The sequence below is a fragment of the Mixophyes fleayi genome, chromosome 2, assembly GCF_038048845.1.
Source record: "Mixophyes fleayi isolate aMixFle1 chromosome 2, aMixFle1.hap1, whole genome shotgun sequence".
NCBI lineage: Eukaryota > Metazoa > Chordata > Amphibia > Anura > Limnodynastidae > Mixophyes > Mixophyes fleayi.
Genome location: NC_134403.1, coordinates 17,408,533 through 17,432,061, shown reverse-complemented (window position 1 = coordinate 17,432,061; position 23,529 = coordinate 17,408,533). Strand labels below are relative to the sequence as shown.

General features: G+C 45.1%; 1 protein-coding gene across 4 annotated transcripts in view; it reads right to left on the bottom strand.

Annotated features, from left to right (window-relative positions):
* Positions 1 to 23,529, bottom strand: part of LOC142140738 (ornithine decarboxylase-like) — a 45,016-nt gene that overhangs the window by 8,287 nt on the left and 13,200 nt on the right. For 3 of the 4 annotated variants that reach the window (XM_075198576.1, XM_075198577.1, XM_075198578.1), the window contains 5 exons: positions 10,258 to 10,397; positions 9,778 to 9,954; positions 7,240 to 7,412; positions 5,673 to 5,807; positions 3,844 to 4,009 (listed from right to left, as the gene is read on the bottom strand). In XM_075198576.1, the coding sequence (XP_075054677.1) occupies positions 3,844 to 4,009; positions 5,673 to 5,807; positions 7,240 to 7,412; positions 9,778 to 9,954; positions 10,258 to 10,397 (791 nt within the window). Of the gene's footprint in view, positions 1 to 3,843; positions 4,010 to 5,672; positions 5,808 to 7,239; positions 7,413 to 9,777; positions 9,955 to 10,257; positions 10,426 to 23,529 lie in introns of all 4 variants that reach the window. The other variant, XM_075198579.1, reaches the window with a different exon arrangement.

The following is a 23,529-nucleotide window of genomic DNA, read 5'->3' as shown; positions in this document are numbered from 1 at the left end:
TGTGGTGATCGGTCAGAGGTAGTTTTACTACTGACAGAATGAGAGACGGCCAGCGAATAGTTAGAGAAAAGATAATAGAACAGAAGTCAATGAGTGGTTTACCATGGAGGTGGCTGAGAAGTATCCGGCCCACAGGTGAGAAGCAGCGGTCACTACAGCATACAGCGGAAGGCAGGTTTACCACGGAGGTGGCTGAGAAGTATCTGGCCAACAGGTGAGAAGCAGCGGTCACTACAGCATACAGCTGGAGGCAGGTTTTCCACAGAGGTGGCTGAGAAGTATCCGGCCAACAGGTGAGAAGCAGCGGTCACTATAGCATACAGCGTGAGGCAGGTTTACCACGGAGGTGGCTGAGAAGTATCCGGCCAACAGGTGAGAAGCAGCGGTCACTACAGCATACAGCTGGAGGCAGGTTTTCCACAGAGGTGGCTGAGAAGTATCCGGCCAACAGGTGAGAAGCAGCGGTCACTACAGCATACAGCGTGAGGCAGGTTTTCCACAGAGGTGGCTGAGAAGTATCCGGCCAACAGGTGAGAAGCAGCGGTCACTATAGCATACAGCGTGAGGCAGGTTTACCACGGAGGTGGCTGAGAAGTATCCGGCCAACAGGTGAGAAGCAGCAGTCACTATAGCATACAGCAGGAGGCAGGTTTACCACAGATGTGGCTGAGAAGTATCCGGCCAACAGGTGAGAAGCAGCGGTCACTACAGCTTACAGCGTGAGGCAGGTTTACCATGGAGGTGGCTGAGAAGTATCCGGCCCACAGGTGAGAAGCAGCGGTCACTACAGCATACAGCGGAAGGCAGGTTTACCACGGAGGTGGCTGAGAAGTATCCGGCCAACAGGTGAGAAGCAGCGGTCACTATAGCATACAGCTGGAGGCAGGTTTACCATGGAGGTGGCTGAGAAGTATCTGGCCCACAGGTGAGAAGCAGCGGTCACTACAGCATACAGCTGGAGGCAGGTTTACCACGGAGGTGGCTGAGAAGTATCCGGCCCACAGGTGAGAAGCAGCAGTCACTATAGCATACAGCAGGAGGCAGGTTTACTACGGAGGTGGCTGGGAAGTATCCGGCCCACAGGTGAGATGGAGCGGTCACTACAGCATACGGCAGGAGGCAGGTTTACCACGGAGGTAGCTGAGAAGTATACAGCCAACAGGTGAGAAGCAGTGGTCACTATAGCATACAGCGTGAGGCAGGTTTACCACAGAGGTGGCTGAGAAGTATCCGACCAACAGGTGAGAAGCAGCGGTCACTACAGCATACAGCGTGAGGCAGGTTTACCACAGAGGTGGCTGAGAAGTATCCGACCAACAGGTGAGAAGCAGCGGTCACTACAGCATACAGCTGGAGGCAGGTTTACCACGGAGGTGGCTGGGAAGTATCCGGCCCACAGGTGAGATGGAGCGGTCACTACAGCATACGGCAGGAGGCAGGTTTACCACGGAGGTGGCTGAGAAGTATCCAGCCAACAGGTGAGAAGCAGTGGTCACTATAGCATACAGCGTGAGGCAGGTTTACCACAGAGGTGGCTGAGAAGTATCCGACCAACAGGTGAGAAGCAGCGGTCACTACAGCATACAGCGTGAGGCAGGTTTAACACGGAGGTGGCTGAGAAGTATCCGGCCCACAGGTGAGAAGCAGCAGTCACTATAGCATACAGCAGGAGGCAGGTTTTCCACAGAGGTGGCTGAGAAGTATCCGGCCCACAGGTGAGAAGCAGCGCTCACTACAGCTTACAGCGATAGGCAGGTTTACCATGGAGGTGGCTGAGAAGTATCCGGCCCACAGGTGAGAAGCAGCGGTCACTACAGCATACAGCGGAAGGCAGGTTTACCACGGAGGTGGCTGAGAAATATCCGGCCAACAGGTGAGAAGCAGCGGTCACTACAGCATACAGCGTGAGGCAGGTTTACCTCGGAGGTGGCTGAGAAGTATCCGGCCAACAGGTGAGAAGCAGCGGTCACTACAGCATACAGCGTGAGGCAGGTTTACCACGGAGGTGGCTGAGAAGTATCCGACCAACAGTTGAGAAGCAGCGGTCACTATAGCATACAGCGTGAGGCAGGTTTACCACGGAGGTGGCTGAGAAATATCTGGCCAACAGGTGAGAAGCAGCGGTCACTACAGCTTACAGCTATAGGCAGGTTTACCATGGAGGTGGCTGAGAAGTATCCGGCCCACAGGTGAGAAGCAGCGGTCACTATAGCATACAGCGTGAGGCAGGTTTACCACGGAGGTGGCTGAGAAGTATCCGGCCAACAGGTGAGATGGAGCGGTCACTACAGCATACAGCGTGAGGCAGGTTTACCACAGAGGTGGCTGAGAAGTATCCGGCCAACAGGTGAGAAGCAGTGGTCACTACAGCTTACAGCGTGAGGCAGGTTTACCACGGAGGTGGCTGAGAAGTATCCGGCCAACAGGTGAGAAGCAGCGGTCACTAGAGCTTACAGCGATAGGCAGGTTTACCACAGAGGTGGCTGAGAAGTATCCGGCCAACAGGTGAGAAGCAGTGGTCACTACAGCTTACAGCGTGAGGCAGGTTTACCACGGAGGTGGCTGAGAAGTATCCGGCCAACAGGTGAGAAGCAGCGGTCACTAGAGCTTACAGCGATAGGCAGGTTTACCACAGAGGTGGCTGAGAAGTATCCGGCCAACAGGTGAGAAGCAGCGGTCACTACAGCATACAGCGTGAGGCAGGTTTACCACGGAGGTGGCTGAGAAGTATCCGGCCAACAGGTGAGAAGCAGCGGTCACTACAGCATACAGCTGGAGGCAGGTTTACCACGGAGGTGGCTGAGAAGTATCCAGCCCACAGGTGAGAAGCAGTGGTCACTACAGCTTACAGCGTGAGGCAGGTTTACCACGGAGGTGGCTGAGAAGTATCCGGCCAACAGGTGAGAAGCAGCGGTCACTAGAGCTTACAGCGATAGGCAGGTTTACCACAGAGGTGGCTGAGAAGTATCCGGCCAACAGGTGAGAAGCAGCGGTCACTACAGCATACAGCTGGAGGCAGGTTTACCACGGATGTGACTGAGAGGTATCCGGCCTACAGGTGAGAAGCAGGTAGAAAAGTCAAAGACCAGTGCAATGAGGCAGGAACGCTGAGAGTAACTGCAGCCACAGGAACAGAGTACACAGCTGACACGAGGAGGTGAGAATCAAGATCAGACAATTAAGGAGGGGTCAGAGGTGCTTTAAATAGGGAAATGCTAATGGATAGCCAATACCAATAAAGGGAAAGTTATAAAGGACCCTCTAGGTTTGCACATGCGCAGAAACTCAATCAAGACGAGCGCCAGCAGAGGGGCAATTGGCCTAACTCTAGGTCTAGAAGTCCGGTGAGTGACAATATTGTTTCAATTTGATTCTTATACCGAACTAAGTATCTCATTCAACGATGGAATAATCTTGTTCCAGTTCTGCAATTTTTATGTACTCACGAGCAATGGTGTCCACAGATCTCCACGGAGTGTGCAGAGTGACAATCATTTCAGCCGATGGTTATGACAGATGAAGAGCACAGATCTGAAGGTAAGTCTTGTAAACCATATATAGAGTGTACTATATGTACGATTTGTGTATCGCCATGCTGATGGGTAATTCTTTTTTTCAGTTGTTGATAAAACACAACGGGAGAGCTTTTCTGTAATGTGTACCCAGCCTAAGAACCGTTTTGGACCAATTAAGTATAGATCAGTGCAGACCTTAAAAATGCACAAATGTGTTTTCTAAAGATTCCACAAAAAAACAATTAACTGTACATCTTCAAATAAATAAGTCTTATTGTTCTCTTTTCATATCTATCAATTTACATTAGTCAATATCTGTTAATCTCACCTCCTCAAATCTTGGTTGGAAATCAGGATTACCAGGAAACCCACCTCCAATATCCAAGACTTTCATCTTGTGCCCCAATGTGTTTCCAATGTCAAACAGACGTCTGGCATTCCCAATACACCGATGAAAACTCTGGGGGTTAATGGAGCCATAAAAATGATGGAAACTGCAGAAAGATGAATATACCACAGAAGGTAGTGAGACACGCACTTTTCTTTCATTACCTAAATAGCTCTTAGCCAATTAGTATTATCCTTTATATATAGGACACCACAAATGGTCCGCAGAGCCGTGCAGAGGGCAAACTATAAAACAGTACATGGTATTACAGGACAATACAGTAAACAAATAACAATACAAATCTCAGCACAGCTAATAATAGGCTAAATGGCCAATGGGGTGCAAGGCATCTATTCAATGAGACCTGTGCCCGTGAGCGGGGGTACGAATAACAGTATCAGAACTACTGATAGAGGCTCCAGTGGAGGAGTGAGGTCAAGGGCAGAGAGCCCAAGGCGGAGGTGCAAAATGTACCTGGCGAGAAGAAGTGATAGATAATGAAAATAGGAGGAACAGGAGAGAAGAGCTCCCTGCTCATGAGAGCTTACAATCTAAAGCTAAATTGTTAGCTAAAGATAATTTCTGCTAAGTTTCTATGTTGCACATAACTTTTACACCTTGTTTACACATGCAAGTATAAAAAATATATACACCACTTTGTAGCTCAATTAAAGTATGAGGAAAGTGATGGGTTATGTAGGGGTTAACCTCCTTGCCAAATAATTGGTTGGAGTGTCTTAGCTTTGTCCAATGCAATCCACGGGTGATCCTATAGGAACAATTTCAATTTTCTACCTTCAGGCCATTAGCATACCTGCAGGTGAAGTACTTTATCATTTCACTTTCAAAGCCCGATATTGTGAGATCTCTACATCCACACAAGTCTCTCTGCATTCACGACCTTCTTCAGAAATGCATTATCTTCATCATTTATAATCTTGTCATCTCCTCTAAACAGACTTCTACCCCTGTACATGAGGGGACCCTGATAAATGGCAGACCACCAGAGGAGGACAACTGGACAACAGAGAGTGAAAGGGCATCCAAAACCTCTATTTCTTCCCTGGTAAAGGAGAATGCCTATAAAATATACTTTAGGTGGTATCTGATCTGGTTCCTTCACGGTTGAAAAGGATCTACAGTACGGCCTCTGAGCAATGTTGGAGAGAATGTGGTGGGGTGGAGTCTTTCCTTCATATTTGGTGGTCTTGACTAAAGATTGCTCTGTTTGGTGTGATATCAGTAATGTTCCGATTTCTAATTGTCCATGGTCTTTTCTCCTCGGTGCATCCCTGGAGCTACTTAGTCAGAAAAACTCACTGTGCAGATCTTTAATGCAGCCATATGCATGCTTGAAGGCAAAACACTGGAAAAATCCTGATTCCCTCCTCCAGACGGCAACTTTCAATAAAATATTGTATTTGTCGTCCATAGGAAAAATCTCTGCATATTTGAATAACAAGACCCACAAATTTTCCTAAATCTCATGCGACTAGTTTATTGGTTTATTGGTAATAGCCCCCCTGCTCCCAATGATCCATATCTGGAGATTTTGGACCATTTCCATTAATAATGGCCATTATTATGGTTTGATTAGCTGTGTTAAATAATTCTCGTTCCATCATAGGGGCCCTGTGGCTGCTGGGGGTCTCACCTCTGAGCTCAGTTACTCTTTCCACCACTTGTTTCTTAAGGTCACTTCATTTTAGACTGGTTATTGCTCATCCACTGTACTCTCCACCATCAGAACAATGTTATATACATCTTACCTGACACCAGTTACCATTAAATGCAGACTCTTGGCTACTTTCAGGAGGTGTTCACATATCTCTAAAGGGGCACCAAACTTCTTGCTGAGACAACCCATTGCTCCAATATCATCAGTGCTAATGCGTAGGATCATCCTGGACAGGAAGGACATTAACAAATTGAACAGTCATCTGGGCTGCAAGAGCAAGGTACTATTTAAGAGAATGTCTAAGCTAAATGGAATTCTGCCTTATGATTTACCACCCCTATCAAAACAAAACTAATATGTTATTAAAATTACTTCCATGTAAATCCTGCTGCATCATCCAGCTCTGTCTATTCCTTGCCAGCCTCACTGTTTTCAACCACGACATCTATCCACGTGCAATCTTTGAAACACCTCTTCCTTATTGTACCTTTTTGACTGACCCAACTATGATAGTCAACTGTAATACAGGAAGGAAGTGGGCTCGTGTGAATATAGCATCATGGAGATAATTGACGACTTAAGTGGAGGATTGACGTATACAGTTGTGTAGAGGGAACTACACACATTAAAGAAAAAATATATGTAACATATTATCATATCTGTCAAACAAAACATTTATTTTAACATAATGTTATTTTCTTTTAGATCCGATGGCTTCGTCCAGCTTTGTTTAGTCCTCTTAAAACTCTGATTTCAGCCTCTACATCTCCATACAGTTGTTTACTGGCACCCTCATTATCCTTATCCGTATTGTATTATGACTGGCTGGCCCAACCTGGAAATTCAGCTTTTGAAAGGAAGTGGGCAGGGGTGGCAAGGGCACCATGGAGATGGTTAATTAAATACGGAGACGGAAGACTGAAGTAGAACAAAACCGTGGGCAAATTCAGATCTATTATTCTAGTAGTAATCTTGAATAAAATTTACTACACCTTCAAACAAATCCCCAACATCCCTTTACAATAATAGTACTTTGGTTGGGGTTCCTCAACATTTGCACTATTCACTGAAGTTCAAAGTTCTCAGAACCAGGACCCCTGCCAATCACGTACGGTATCGCTCAGCTCTTTCTGTAGCAGGAGTGATCCAACACAATCGCTCTTAGGCTTTCATTTAGAGGAGATGTGTCAGATCTCTCCTACTATAGTGAGAACCAAAGGAAGGTTCTGGTTATATTTGAATGTGGAGTAACACCATTTATCAGGTGTTACTGGTGGAGTCCCAGGGGAGACACCTACACCAAAGAACTATAATTAGGAATGGAAGAGGGGAGTTGGTTATTTATTTGATGAAGTTTGAAAACTCCTTCAATTTGTTGTTAATCACAAAAATGTGTGACAAGAGTTCTGGTGGGATTTGCAGGCAAGGCTCAACACTGACATTTATTGTGGAAGTTATGTGACGCCAATGTAAAGACTACAATAAAACATCAGCAGATGAGGAATCCCATGATGTCTAAATGATTGGAGCAGGGATAATCTTTCTATTGTGGTAGAATGAGCGTTCATTTATCAAGATTATTATTTTATTTGTGGGGGTGGCATCTTGTGTGAGGATGGGACATATTCCAGAAAAGCTGTTTCTAGACTGTCACTTACTCAGCAGCTGGATGATTCTTTGCGACTTTCACCAGTTCACTCTCACAGTCAAACGTCATCCTGTTGACTCCATGCTTGGCTGCATATCTGATGTGGGATGGCTGTTTGAAGGGGTTTGCATAGATAATGTCAGTGGCAGGTACTCCCATTCCTAATATCATCTTTATCTCAGCCTGAGGACAAAATAATGTGATGGTCAAAAAGTGCCTGAAATATTGTGATAAAAACTTTCAAAATATTTTCATTTTAGAGGCTTAAAATATCATTGTTCTAGAGAGGTCTAATTGTCGACCAAATGATTTGCAAATTACAGCAATGAAGTAAGAAAATCTACATAGTGATCATTTCTAAAACCTGTGTCTGTAGCTTGAAATTAAAGCTTTGGTTCCTTGAAATGTTTTACGATTTGTTTTTTATGCCCCTCAAAGGCAGAGATCGAGCATCAGAGCTACAGTTTCAGTTAGGTGCCTCTTCCTCCCTCCACGTGAACTTTATGTGGAAAATTCATTAATATTCCAACCAACTTATAAATATAATATGTAAAAATAACAATAAAAAAGACAGACCCAAGGTTCCTTCTCTCACTTTAGACATGAATAATACTTACTACTTTTTTGGACCTACCCTCCAGGAGGGGAAGATCCAAGTGGCAAGTATGGGGGATGTCATAATGCGATTCGAGTCTTCATGGCCCTGCCTCCCACTGTGCATTGACGCAATTCGAGTCATCACATAGTGGGGGCATGAGGCCATGATGAAACGATTCCCATTATCAGGTCCCGCCCACCATGGCAATCACATCCTCACACACCAGAGCTGGGGCCTGATGACTCAATTATCTCACCACAGCCCGAGCCACATCACAACAAAAAAGCTGCATCCAGGAGAGAGACCCACTCTGCCAGGAGTCCGTAAGGACTCCCCAAAATTATCACTCTACTCATATCCAGCAGGGCCAAAAATTGCAGAGGAGCAAAATATAGCAGAAAATTCAGCTATTTTATGTTTGCGCAGATAGGTGAGCCCATTCACTGAATATAATAGCTCAATATAGCAAATCAGGCCACGAATCATGAGGAGATTCAGTTGTCTCTGTCCAAAGTCTAATACATTATATTTTTACTTTTTTAAATAGCCCTTGGTGATTACACAGGGCAGATTTTCAGCACAATTAGTTCAGCATAAAATTTCCGATTTACTTAATAAAGACCAGATTTCGAGGTAGACATAAGCAAGTCCATCTGCGGGCTGTAAAAATCCTTACAGCACATGAGCAATATTGGATATTAATTTTTATGTAACTTAAACTTGAGGCTTCTTATCCGTAGAGAAGCAGATCATGGTCGGGCGAGCGAGAACAGTATATAAGTGTGGAATGCACCCCGGAGATCCGGCCTAGATAGACCTGTGTGGGTGAGCCATGTATTGATATAATACTTTACTAACTAGCTGTGTATCTGCTCGGTGTACACAACTAGAACTCTGGTCATTGTAGAGATTATTGCTCTGTACGATAAATGCAGCCATTGTAATCAATAAAGAGCAGAGCGCCCATTGTACAGTACATGCTTCATTTGCAATGTACCCTGCTCTTTAGCATGTATGGATGTTGCCATTACCAAAAACTTCTATGATCTCTATCAAGCCTGGGCAGTAAACTGCAAATCCCACTATCACCTGTCTATTGGTTGGCAAAGCATGCTGGGTCTTGTAGTTTTGCAGCACTTGGAGAGTTACAGGTTTTTCAGGCATGATTTCTATGGTATTAACCTGACTCCTGTTCCAAACCAGATAATACTTTACCCCCAGCCCCCTCCCCCCACAACTGGTAACCTGGGTTGATTTGCAGTATTATCCCAAGGTAGAAAGGAGTCAGTATGCTTTAGTTATAACTAAGTCTGTACAAGAACCAATACACCGCCATAAACTCATAGTTGCCTACTCTCCTGGAATGTCTGGGAGACTCCCGAATTTTTAGGAGTGCTCCCAGACTCCCGAGAGAGCAGGCAGAAATCCCGGATCCAGATTTCAGCGTTGTTGAAGATGGCGTGAGCGGGGCTAAACGCGTCATCGTGGCCCCGCCCCCTGCAGCGGTTGACTAAAATTGCCTGAGATTGACAGGGGGCGGAGCCTAACGGTGCCCCTCGATGGACCCCTTGCCTGCAAAAGTAGGCAAGTATGCATAAACTTTAGGTGAGAAGATCCCGCTAATCACTACCAGTATTTATACCAATCCACTTTTGCTTTTCCCCCTTTTTCATATTTGTAACAATCTTTCTGTAATTAATTAATTGATGTAAAAATGAAAGAAATCCATCCCAGGTTACTGCAACTAGAAAACAAGTGGATAATGCAGAAACAGAGGGTTATAGTGCTGTGATAATGATTATAGCTGGCAGGTGTGTGGTCAGTGAGTATTCTCACATCAGCCACTATCTTATTACTCTTATCATTGTGACAGTTTCATGAAGAACTGATAAGAACATGAGCTGTCTGCTGCGCAGTGTGAATGTGTTACGTATTCTAGGCTGCCATTACCTGGCTGGCACAGTCAAATCCTGTACCCAGGGCTGCGAGCACCTGAAGAATCTCATCACTGCTGTTACACTTCACAGCATAGAACGGCCTCACCCGGGGCAATTCCTGGAGAAATCGCAGATGTTTCTGTATCACGTCATTTAGATCAGCTACAAAGAAAGCGTCTTCATCTCCCTGCTGCAGAAAGAGACACAATATTACAAAAAGAAACAGAAATTACTTTCAAACTTTGAAGGGTTTATGTTCTATTGTCTTACAATGGGAAGCACCTAGTGATCAATAAAGGTGGCATTTATGGCAGGAATTAGATAAGCAATTTAGTATTTTTGTTACTTTCATGTAAATACTGGTCTCTGGTCATCCAGTGTAAAATACTGACAAGGTTTCAACCTATTGTGAACAAGTTACAGTTATTTAGCACCAAAAACAGCCACAGTGACAGAAAAATCAGAACACATGGGAGCCCAATGTGAAACCTACATTTACAGAGAGACTGTGGATTTTCTTCTTCATGAACTGCAGAGCGGACGTCTCCTCTTCCACTAGAGTCACACTGCTCTCCCTCACTCTCTTCCACTTACCGTCCTCACTGCTTTTATCCACTAAGGGAGTCTCCTTGTCTGTAAATGTAACCACAAAACACAAACACTGAAAAGGTCATTAACCAAGGGTAGCGCACATGCTGTTTTTATGCCAGACCTGGCGTCTGTGAGGGGGGCACAATTCTATGTTTTCCAATGTTGAGTGTAGTCATGAAGTCTAGCATTGCAAATTATTATTATTATTATTATCATTATTTTTTATTTTTTTTTAAATGCAGTATTTTTATTGGAAATTTTCAAGGTAATTATTATTATTATTATTAATAATAATTATTATTTGTAAGGGGACTTAATGTTCCGCAATACCGGACAATGGAAAATATAGAGCATATGTAAAACAGGGACATAGAAGTTGGATAGAATAAATACAGACATACAAACAAAGGGTAAGTGTAATTTAAACAAAATAAAAAATGTTGTTAATGTGGGCCATGCTTGTGATAGACATTACACCATTATGGGAAATTGGCAGAGCTGACACAAGATGAGCAAATGTGAGATACGGACAGTAATGACGGTGTACTAGGAGAGTGATATGTGAATTTGGGAATGTTCTAATAATGAGGTAGGTGTTGAGGGATTGTTTAAATATTTAATGGCTGGGGAGAATCTGATCAGGCATGGTAGAGAAATGAGTATAGTTGCATAGAGAAGTCCTGTAGGCAGGAGTGAGAGGTGATTATCAGAGAGAAGACAACATGATAAATAGGGATAGACAATGCCCCTTCCAGAGTTCCTTGGACTGTTAAAGATACGAGGTATGTCTATTATATAAGAGTGACTTCCTGTTCCTGCTTAGGGCAGACGTGCCCTCTAAGCTCTCCGCTGGAGCCCAGCTTGCTTTCTCATCTGGGCCCCGATTTATGCCTATGGAGTTGCCTTCCGTGCTGCCTGCCTCTGCTGCTAGCCTACCTATCCATGGGTGGTAATTGTGGTGCTCTTGAGTGCTCCGTCCATCGGATGCCATCTACCACAACCCCTGGCTTCAGGCCTATTCTCCAGGCGATCTACTCACCTCTACTCCGCGGTCTCTGCCTGCTGTCCGTGGCCCGATGACCTCCTGCAGCCCTTTGCTCTGCCGCCGCCGCCTCCCGCTCCAATCCCGACGGTGCTGCCACTCCAGGACACGGTCTGGTCATCCCGACGACGCTGCCTCTCCTGGAAGCGGACTCAGCCTTCTTCCTCCTCAAGCCGTTCCTGCTGCCTCATGCTCTGATGTCATGCTGCCTCCTGCCTCTCGTTGACCTAGCTCCTGATGCTGCCTCTGGTTTCTGCACCTCCCCCGCACATCCGGAATCGGCCACGACAGCCCGCGGCTCGGGCCTGCTCTCCTCCTCTCCATCCACTCCATGGCCCTGTGTCTCCCTCTGCTGCCGCAGCCTGTCCCCACGGATGCCCAGTGAACCCCCCCCTCCGTCTCTTCTCCTGCCGCATTCCTCTCTCTGGTCCTCATTGTTCTCCCTCCACCCCAGGACTCTCCCTTTTCCCCTGGACACTTCACTGGACTTATTCGCATTTGTCTTGGATCCACTGAATCCCTCCCCCCTGGACTTGCCAGCGCTCCTGCTCATCACCCTAAAGGCACCAGCTCCTGAGGACTCACCTGCTCTGGACTACCAGCGAACCCACACCAGGACCCTACATCTAGTGTTCCCTGTCCTCCCTGCCTGGTATTGTTCCCCCAGCTTTGCCTATTTGTTTTTTGTTTCACCCACTGTCTTTGCCTTGTATTTGCCTAGTATTCTACTTTGTCTTTTTCTTACTGCTTCCTAATTGTTTTGCCTGGAAATTCTACTCACTTTATTTTTATTGCTTTTGTTCTTTTTATTACCAGTCTACTACTTTACTTTTATCACCCTTACTCATTTTATTACCAGCCTACTGCACTATTGTTTTGCACCACTGTTTGCACTATTGCACCATTGTACTGCACTATTGTTCTGCACCATTGTTTGCATATTGTTGTCCACACCTCTGCCTCTTCTCTCGGATCCCTCCCCCTGCTTCTTCCAGCTTGGTTCTCTCGCCCCTCCACCACCCCTTATCTCTTGTATATCACCATGCCTCCACGCTCCTGTCCTATTCCCATCCTCTCCCCTCGTCCCCCTCCCTGCCCCTACCTTAATGCTCCCCCTCGCTCCAACCCTGCCTCTCTCCTCCACATCACTCCCCTTCCCTCCCTCCCCTTCTCCTGTGCCCTCTGGAACTCCAGATCTATCCGCAACAAACTGCTGGGGTATCCATGATCTCTTCATCTCCAACTCCTTTAACCTCTTTGCTATCACCGAAACCTGGCTCTCCTCTGCTGACACTGCTTCTGCTGCCGCTCTCTCCCATGGTGGTCTCTCCTTCACCCACTCCACCAGACCGGACGACCGTCCAGGTGGGGGAGTGGGACTCCTCCTATCCCCTAATTGCTCATTTCGGGTCATTCCCTCCGAACCTTCCCTCTCCTTCTCCTCCTTCGAAGTCCATTCCATCCGCCTCTACTCCCCCATCCACCTCCGTGTCTCAGTCATATACCGCCCCCCCGGCCCCACTTCCCTCTTTCTTGACAACTTCGCTTCCTGGCTTCCCCACTACCTGTCCTCTGACCTCCCCTCTATCATACTTGGTACCGCCCCCCCGGCCCCACTTCCCTCTTTCTTGACAACTTCGCTTCCTGGCTTCCCCACTACCTGTCCTCTGACCTCCCCTCTATCATACTTGGTGACTTTAACATCCCCACCTACTCTCCTTCAATCTGTCCTCTTCCCCTGCCCCACCCCTCCCTAAATCTATCCTTACTAGGCGCAATCTTGACGCTGTTGACTCTACTTCCTTCTCCTCCTCTCTTGAAACCCTACTCTCCCCTCTTCCCTCCCTGGTCTGCCCTGACTAAGCCACCTCTCTCTATAACCACTCTCTCACCACTGCCTTGGACGCCGTCGCCCCTGCCACCTCTGTCTGCCGACGCCCCTTAACTCCGCAACCCTGGCACTCCAAGTTCACCCACTTCCTCCAGAAGTGCACTCGTGCTGCTGAACGCCTCTGGAAGAAATCTCGCTCCCTGGCTGACTTCCTTCACTTCAAGTTTATTCTCTCCTCCTACTGCTCCGCCCTCTCCTTAGCCAAACAATCCTTCTTTAAGTCTCTCATTTCTTCTCAGTCCTCTTATCCCCGCCGCCTCTTTGCCACATTCACCTCTCTCCTCACCCCTCCACCTCCTCCTATCCCACTCTCCCTCTCTGCTACTGATTTTGCATCCTTTTTCTCCTCCAAAATCGAGGCCATCAGACTTGGTATCTCCTCCTCCTCTTCCTCTCCTGCTTCTCTCCTCACTCCCCCCTCTTCCCACATCCCACCCTGGTGCTCCTTCCGCCCTACTATGGGCGATGAAGTCAACTCCCTCATTCGTTCCTCTCCCCCGTCCACCTGCCACCTGGATCCCATCCCCTCTCACCTTCTCCGATCCCTCTCCCCCACTGTCTGTGCCTATTTAGCTCACCTCTTCAACCTGTCTCTCTCCTCTGGCACTGTCCCCTCCTCCTTCAAACATGCCCTTATCACTCCTATACTAAAAAAAAACAATCTTGATCCCACCTCACTCGCCAACTACCGCCCCATTTCACTTCTCCCCTATGCCTCTAAACTTCTCGAGCGAATTGTCTGCAACCGCCTCACCTGTCACCTCTCAGACAATTCCCTCCTTGACCCCCTCCAATCTGGTTTCCGCCCCCTCCACTCCACCAAAACCGCACTAACCAACGTAACTAATGATCTCCTCTCTGCTAAATCCAGGGGTCAGTTCTCCCTCCTCATCCTCCTTGACCTATCTGCAGCCTTTGACACCGTTGACCACCCCCTCCTCTTGCAGACCCTTCACTCTCTCGGTCTCTCTGGCTCTGTCCTCACTTGGTTCACCTCTTACCTCGCCAAACGCTCCTTCTCTGTTTCCATCTCTGGATCTTCCTCCCCCCCCCTCCACCCTCCCTGTAGGAGTCCCTCAGGGCTCTGTTCTTGGCCCTCTACTCTTCTCACTCTACACTACCTCCCTCGGTGCTCTCATCACCTCATTCGGTCTTCAGTATCACCTATACGCCGATGATATTCAACTTTACATCTCCTCTCCCGATCTTTCCCCCGCCCTCCTCTCTCGTGTATCTGACTGCCTCTCTACCATCTCCTCTTGGATGTCCTCACGCTTTCTCAAAATTAACATTGCTAAAACCGAACTCATTGTTTCCCCTCCGTCTCAGTCCCCATCCCACATGGATCTCTCCATCACTGTCAACAACTCCACTATCTCATCTGTCCCCCAACTCCACTGCCTGGGAGTCACCCTCGACTCCTCTCTCTCTTTTGCCCCCCACATTCAATCCCTTGCCCAATCCTGTTGCTTCCAACTTCGCAACATTGCCCGCATCCGGCCCTTCCTATCTCATGAAGCATCCAAAACTATTATCCACGCGCTTATCATTTCCCGGCTGGACTACTGTAACCTTCTCCTCACCGGCCTCCCCCGCTCTCGCCTTGCCCCCTTCATTCTATACTCAATGCGGCTGCGAGGCTTATCTTCCTTTCTCGCCGCTCCTCTTCTGCCTCCCCTCTCTGCCTTGCCCTACACTGGCTCCCCTTCCCTTACAGAATCCTTTTTAAACTTCTTACCCTCACATACAAGGCTCTCTCCCACTCCACTGCCCCTTACATCTCCAATCTCCTCTCCATCCACACTCCCGCCTGGCCCCTGCGTTCAGCCAATGACCGTCGCCTCTCCTCCACTCTGATCACCTCATCACACTCCAGAATTCAAGACTTCTCCCGAGCTGCCCCCCTGCACTGGAATGACCTCCCACGGTCCATCCGTTTGTCCCCTAACCTGTGCTCCTTCAAACGGGCACTCAAAACTCATCTCTTCCGCATTGCCTACCAGCCTTCCACCTAATCCTCTCTCCATGCTCACTCTCCTCACTCCACTCCTCAGTAGAGGGGAGCTTGCTCCCCTCCTCCGACATCCTCTGTGCCTGTCGTCTGTCTACCCTCCCTATAGGATGTAAGCTCGTATGAGCAGGGACCTCCTCCCTCCTGTCTCGCTACCTTCTCTTCTGCTCCAACCTCCATACACTTGCCTTGCCTGGAGCCTCTGAAGTCTTGGTACTACTCGTTTATTGTATTGTACTGTTATTCCCTGTACTGTCCATTGTTTGTATTGTGTACGGCGCTGCGGAAACCTTGTGGCGCCTTATAAATAAACGATAATAATAATAATAATATAACAAGACTGATTAAATAACTCACCTTTATTTATTCTTTGTCCCCTTCAATATACTCCCCATTTGCACTATAACAACCCTGTAGTCTTGTTTTCCACTGGTCAAAGGCATGGAGCAAATCAATTTCTGTCACTTGTTTCAACATATCTGCCGTTTTCTTCTTTACAGCATCAGCTGACTCAGAATGTGTCCCTTAAAGCACTGATTTAACTTTTGGGAAAAGGTAAAAATCGCAAGGTGCTAAATCGGGCGAATATGGAGGATGTTCAAGTGTAGTTATGTGTTTGTCGGTCAAGAAATGCTTCACAGAAAGTGCTGTGTGAGCAGGCCCATTGTCCTGGGGAAGAAAGAAGCCATTTTTCCCCAATTGGGCCCGTTTCTTTCTGATAATTTCCCTCAGCTTTTTCAAAACTTCCTTATAATAATAACGTTCTTCCTTATAATAATTCTGATTAACTGTTGTGCCTTCTGGAACCTATTCTTCCAAAATTACACCCTTGATATTGAAAAAAACAATGAGCATTGAGCTTTGAATTTGTGACTTGCTTTGACAAGCTTTTTTCAATTCTTGGTGATGACAGTGTTTTCCAGTGCATTGACTGTCTTTTGGTTTCAGGTTCGTACTGGAAGATCCAGGTCTCATCACAAGTGATTACTTTATGAAACAGGTTTGGATCTGTGTCAAGTTAGCTGCAGAATGTCAACGCAACTTTCCTTGCAATGTTCTGCCTGCTCTGGTGTGAGCACCTTTGGGACCATCTTTGCACAAACTTTCGTCATGGTAAGAACCTCACACAAAATTTTCCATACGATGTCTTTGTCGATGTTCATGGATTTAGCTATCACTCGAACATTCGAGTCGGCGTCTTTTCGAACAATCTGACTGATTGTTTAGACATTTCCTTCGGTTCTTGAAGTGCAAGGTCATCCAGGGCGTTCATCATCTTCAACATTCTCATGTCCTCACTAATCTTGTTGTGCCACTCAAACACATGAGCACGAGACAGGTCGTCATTCCATAGCTGTAGTAGTTATTTGAAAACATTCTGTTGGTGTTTTGTGCAATTTTACAAAAAAAAATCAAATTTACACGTGTTCAACTTTTAAACTTAGCATTTTTTCGTCACTCTACAGAAAACACAACCAAACTAAATGGCGACTCACAATCAACTGAACATCATAGAGTATTGCAACTGTTCATGAAGGTTCAGAAAGGTTCAAGGTTACTACGTATGCAGTTATGACCGGTTTTGACTGCTTTGTTTACTAGGTGGAATCACAGTCTCGTTATTTAATAGACATACCCCGTATCTCTCTCTATATACATATCTCTCTCTCTATACATATCTCTCTCTCTCTCTCTAAATCTCTCTCTCTCGCTAACATATCCTCTCTCTCTATACATATCTCTCTCTCTCCCTATACATCTCACTCTATATATATATATATATATATATATATATATATATATATATACTATACATATATCTCTCTCTATATATATACAACATATATCTCTCTCTTTCTATACATTTCTCTCTCTCTCTATTACATGTCTCTCTCTCTCTATATATATCTTTCTCTATACATATCTCTCTCTCTATATATATACATATCTCTATCTATATATACATCTCTCTCTCTCTCTCTCTCTCTCTCTCTCTCTCTCTATATATATATATATATATATATATATATATATATATATATCGTCTCTCTCTCTCTCCTCTCTATATATATATATAGATATATATATATATATATATACACATCTCTCTCTCATCTCTCTCTCTCTATATATATAATATATATATATACACATATCTCTCTCTCTATACATGTCTCTCTCTATATATACATCTCTCTCTCTATATATACATAATCTCTCTCTCTCTCTCTCTCTATATATATATATATATATATATACATATCCCTCTATATATATACATCTCTCTCTCTCTATACGTCTCTCTAGATAGATAAGGGATAGATGGACAGATATAGATATGTATATATAAAACTCTACAGTATGAATATTTTATCATTTTTAATAATTAATTTATATATTCCAACATATTCCATAGCAGTGTACAACACCTAAATAGAATAATATAAAACGGTAAAATAAGAATCTATATATAGAAAAGGCTAACGCTTTATAAATACACACAACGAATTTGGTAAAATGTTTGCAAATGACTCTTGTGTATTTGACCATTCCTACTGACTAGATTGTCCTCATTTCTTGGGTTCAGTTACATTTTGTGTGGCAGTTAGAATTTATAACAACCTTTATTATTCCAAATTGACTCTATTTTCTATCTGTTCATTTGATTTGCATTTAGTGTTAAATTAACAGGAATATACTAATTAATTTAAGCAACAAAGTGTAACTGAGATGCCACCTAAAAGACAGATGTCTGGTGTGGAAGTAACTGAACAGCAAGAAGTAGCAAAAAGACACAGGACGGAGCGGGATAAAGCCCAATGACAAACTATGACCGATGACCAAAGAGAACGTGACCGTCATCACCATGTAAATCTGACTGCTCAGTAAATTGTCCGTCACAGATAAAACAATCGAAGAGCAAACAGGACAGAGGTGATATCACATCAATGCCTACAAAGTCAGTGAACAAGATGCCACACTGTTCTTGATGATGGTAACTTTGATTAAACAATTATTAATGCTCATAACTGTGGTCTCATGAACAGTATTTGTGAATATTGCCACGCTAAACATTTTGCGGCTGAGCAGCCATCTGCCAAACTATTCAATCAATGCTGACACAAGGGTAAAGTAACATTGGGTGCAAAACGGTCCAACATGATCTTAATTTCCATCATTTTGAATGGCTCTTAACTAGTAAAATAATAAACAGTAAGTATGGAATTTGTCTACTTACAGATATATATATATATATATATATATATATATATATATATATATATATATATATATTAAAATGTTATCATACTTACACATGTCTTCCATCAACATCCTTTCCACCGTGTTATTTGCAAGTGATCAAGACTGGAGTGACTTAGAAGTTTTGAAGCATTTAGAATAAACAAAAATATAACTAATTTCCCATGATTGTGTGGTAATGGTGCTGGAGGCAATACCTAGTGTCATTTCTCGTCTTTCGACAAGTTTCGCATTAATGTATTGTGACAAATTGCTCCGCTTTAAGTAAAGAAAAGAATGGAGGGTGAAAAACAAGGAACATAATATATATACAGTATCTGTGTATATGTGTATAATATATATATATATATATATATTGTGGCAAAAAGGCCTATTTGCCACACCTTTACTGCATAGGGACAGGTGAGGTCCAGGGAAGTCTGCAAAGGAAAAGCTGCATATAGTGTTCATTCCCACACAGTCTGTCCCATCTCACACAAACACACAGGTGTACCATATGCATGTTATTGATTTATTGTCTGTGATTGGTTTGCAGTGTTTGGGTGGGGTTTAAAGGACTGTGTTGTTCATTTTATGTGTGTGACTGATGCTGAACTAGTTGGCCAGTTATGAGGGAGCTGAACTATGTTTAGTTAGCATTAGGGTCACCAGGAGGTGTGAGCAAAGGGTATTGTTTACTGGTGTCATCCTGACTAAAAATTGCTCTTTATTGTGATGCAAACAATAAAGCACCGTTTGATTTGAAGCTGTCTGTGTCTGATGTCTACGGGGTGTCAGTGCCAGAAGTACTACAAGAGGGACGAGTTTGTTACAAGATGTATATATATATATATACACATGCGTGCACAGGCAACCTTCAGGTGTGTTTTACTTTGCTTTTATCATCAGGATGGCAAAGTATTTGACAAAATAAAATTTGACACACTTTCTTGTGACCCTAATGCTAACTTAACAAAGACCAGCTCTCTAGACACCAGTCGACTTGCTCAGCATCGGTCACACTGAACAATGAATACGGACAGGTTCAAATACTTTATACTCCTCCCACAGCCCTGTCACTCACCGGACTGTGAGTGCTTCTTCCCGTATGTTTAGGAACCGTGGCCGTCCTCCATCCTGAGGGTCTGCGCATGCGCAGCCCTTTCAAACCCTTCAGTACCTGTTCCTTTAACTTAATTGGCAGATCAGGCAACACTCCCTATATTAAGCACCTGTGGTCAATACCACGTGGCCTGATCTTGGAGTCTCATTCCCCATGAGCCTCTGAAGGTGTTCCTGTGTTTCCTCGTGTATTCAGCGCTGCTGATTCCTGTGGTTTCCAAACCACTTCTACCCCTGTGGTTTCCAGACCACTTCTACCCCTGTGGTTTCCAGACCACTTCTACCCCTGTGGTTTCCAGACCACTTCTACCCCTGTGGTTTCCATACCACTTCTACTCCTGTGGTTTCCTAACCACTTCAACCCTCCTGTGTATCATCGTGACTGTTAGCTGATTCCTATCCGCTGCCTCCGTGCACTACAGTCTTCAAGCCACTTCAACTCTGCTATGTATCATCGTGACTGTTAGCTGATTCCTATCCGCTGCCTCCGTGCACTACAGTCTTCAATCTACTTCAACTCTGCTATGTATCATCGTGACTGTTAGCTGATTCCTATCCGCTGCCTCCGTGCACTACAGTCTTCAATCTACTTCAACTCTGCTATGTATCATCGTGACTGTTAGCTGATTCCTATCCGCTGCCTCCGTGCACTACAGTCTTCAATCTACTTCAACTCACCTGTGTGCCATCATGACTGTTAGCTGATTCCTATCCGCTGCCTCCGTGCACTACAGTCTTCAATCTACTTCAACTCGCCTGTGTTTCATCGTGACTGTTTGGCTGATTCCTATCCGCTGCCTCCGTGCGCTTCAGTCTTCAGCTCATCTCATCTCTCCCGTGTTTCCTCGAGACTGCTACAGCTGATTCCTATCCGCTACTCTCCGTGCTCAACAGTTCCAGCTCAGCTCTGCTCTCCCGTGTTTCATCGTTGCTGCACCTGCTGGTTGCTATCCGCTACCTCTGTGTATCTGCAGAGTCCTGCTGCTGCTACTTCTCAGTTCTACTCGTCCTTCAACAGCTGACCCGCTCTCCGTGCTTCTTCGTGTTCCCGCTGGTCTCTACTCGCCAGTCTGCATCGGATCTGCGCCTCACTGTTTTCATCTCATCTAGATCATCGCTACTCTTCAGGGTCCTCCAGGAGTCCAGTCTTACATACTACTGCTTCCTGAGTATTTGTTCCTCTGCTGGTCTACCTACCTGTGCGCTGCACCTACTTGATTACCGCTTCACCCCTCCAGGGACGTCGCATCCTGCCGGCCTCCAGCCGTTCAGGTATCTCTGCACTCCTGTCTGACAGCCTGCTTCTGAACCACGGTATGCATACTTCTCATTGACTGTGCTGGTGTATTGCATATCTTGCTGGACTGAGTTTGTTCTCCTCTGGAGTTTACTATCCGCTGAGACTATTGCCAACATTGACTGTGTTATCTTGTGCCGGATTACCTCAAGTGACTTTCTATTATTGCAGTGCTGTTCAGTCATTAATATATTGTGCATGTTATTGTGGATCAAGTTTAAGGTGCCCGTGTATCCCCTGTATTGCAGTCTCTCCCCGTGCTCCTCCTCACATATATATTCAGTGGTACAACTTGCTAGAGGCAGACCACTGATCCCTGTTTCCTGTGTCACCTGTTCCAGTATCCTCTCACATAGCAGTGGTACAACTTGCTATCCGCAGACCGCTGACTCTCATCACCTCCTCATTTCTGTTGGACATTCCTCCTCACTATAGCAGTGGTACAACTTGCTACCGCAGACCACTGACTACCCTCACGTGTCCTTTGTCCATACAGTTCCTCGTGTATTACTACATCCATATTACCAGTGCTGCTAGTCATAGACTTTCCTGAGCATCTCTATCATCTACTATTTCCTGTTCCGTGATCACCCTGCTACCAGAGTACCATATTACCATCTATACTGCTCTGGTAAGCCTATCACCTGGTGATCCCTGGGTAAAGACTCCTAGTGCCCGTGACAAGCCCTAGCTTGAGGGACAGATGCCCACCTTGCCTTTAAAAAGGAGTTGTGATGAAACTAGATATTAAAATCCCCTCAAAAAGTCTGCACCTTATTTCTCACAAGAACATATACTTTTTCTAGCCCTCTGGTTCCCCATATTTGTCAGTCATATTTAAACTTGTATATATTCTATTTGTAAGTAGTTAAAACTTCTTGCAGTAGGATTTTTTTAGTCTTGCAGACTAGTCCATTGTTTCAGCCTAGGCAAAGGAGTATTGTCCACTATTCCAGTATGAATATACATCACACCAGGGTTCTCATGTGTTAAGATAGGGAAAAGGTCTACAGATAGAGCTCTGTATAATTACAGAGGGCTACATTGTGTATTTAAGTGTAATGTGTCTGGATTGTGATCTCTCCTGTTTAAACAAACTCTTCTGTGTAGCTATTGAACAACACCTGTCCCTAATTGTATCAAGAGCAAATCATCTGCTATCTATGAAAAGGTAAACACAGAAAAGAACCAATCAGGCAAGTTCTGAAACTCCTGAGAAGGTCATGGCTGCCTTTAAAAACGAATACCAGAGAACAGCAAATTGGCATTCACTACCCAGTGATAGCTGAAGTCAGGCTGGCGTTGAGATCTAGATGTCTGTCCCCTGACAGGAATGGGACAATCGGTCCCTGGAGTTACTGCTTTTGCCCTGATCTACCTCTCCATGTCTTGGGGAGCTGTGTGTCCACTAAGCAGAGGTCCTGACAGTGACTGAGGACCACTGTCTTGCTGGTAGCCTCAAAGGAGAGAGGGGGAGAAGCTTGGATGGATAGACAGCAGTCCCTGAAAGGGACTAGGAAACTGATGAGGTGTTTTCATTATATCCTGTATGTTGTCTGTGCCTGATTGTAGTGTTTGTTGCAGGTTATTATTTAAATATATTTATTGCTGTTTGTTAAACAAACCTCCCTTTATTTATTTCGGATATTTGCAAATACAAACCATTTGAAAGCATGTAAGTTACGTTAATATTATTTTGTCACACATATGTCCTCCACCTGTATCTCTTTAACCTAGGTGCGCTGCTGCACAAATGTGTAACGCTATTCGCAGCCTTGGTCTGCAGATTCTCAGTTAAATATCTAACTCCTCTCTTAGAAGACTGTGGCAAACGCCTCTTTTTGTCATACATACGACAAACTGTAAACATGCAAGACTAGGCTGCTACACCTATTAGACCACTGTTCGCTTACATAGGCGCACACCAAATTTTTCACTTTTTATAAGTGTCTCGCTGTAGATGCTTTGCACAACCATTTATGGAATTGTGGGCTGGGAATACGCAAACCTAAAAGTAAAAATGTCACTTTAAGTCCTCTTTGTTATAGCTTTCCCACCACCTTCTTAGATAAGTACAATTTTCCTCTACAAAACAGCTTGGGCCTGCTTTATAGCTTTAAAAAGTGTGATGAAACAGAGGGTTATGTTCACCCTACCACTAAGGCTCCTCATTTTTACAGAAATTGGACTGTGTTCAGGGTACTTTTTACTCCTTATGTCTAACAGGTTCACGGAGAGGCAGGTAGTGGTGTCAGACTCCGCTCCCCGGGTGTCTCCACCCGAGCCTCAATACACTGACTCTCACTTTAAACCTCTTCTTGGTACAGACTGCACCTGTGATTACTGCACCTGTGTTTTTAGTCAGTTCTGCCATTGGTCAGTCCTCTTTTATAAGGCTCCTCCTTTCATCTATTCATTGCTGGTTCAGCAAGTCTACACCTGGCCTGGTTCAGCTGCCTCTTCCGGTTATTATCTATGCCACTAGCTGCTCTGCATGCACTGCTGACTACTGCTGACTCGTTCCACATCTCTGTGGTAAGCTGTGGCTCATCCTTTGCTGCATATCTGGAT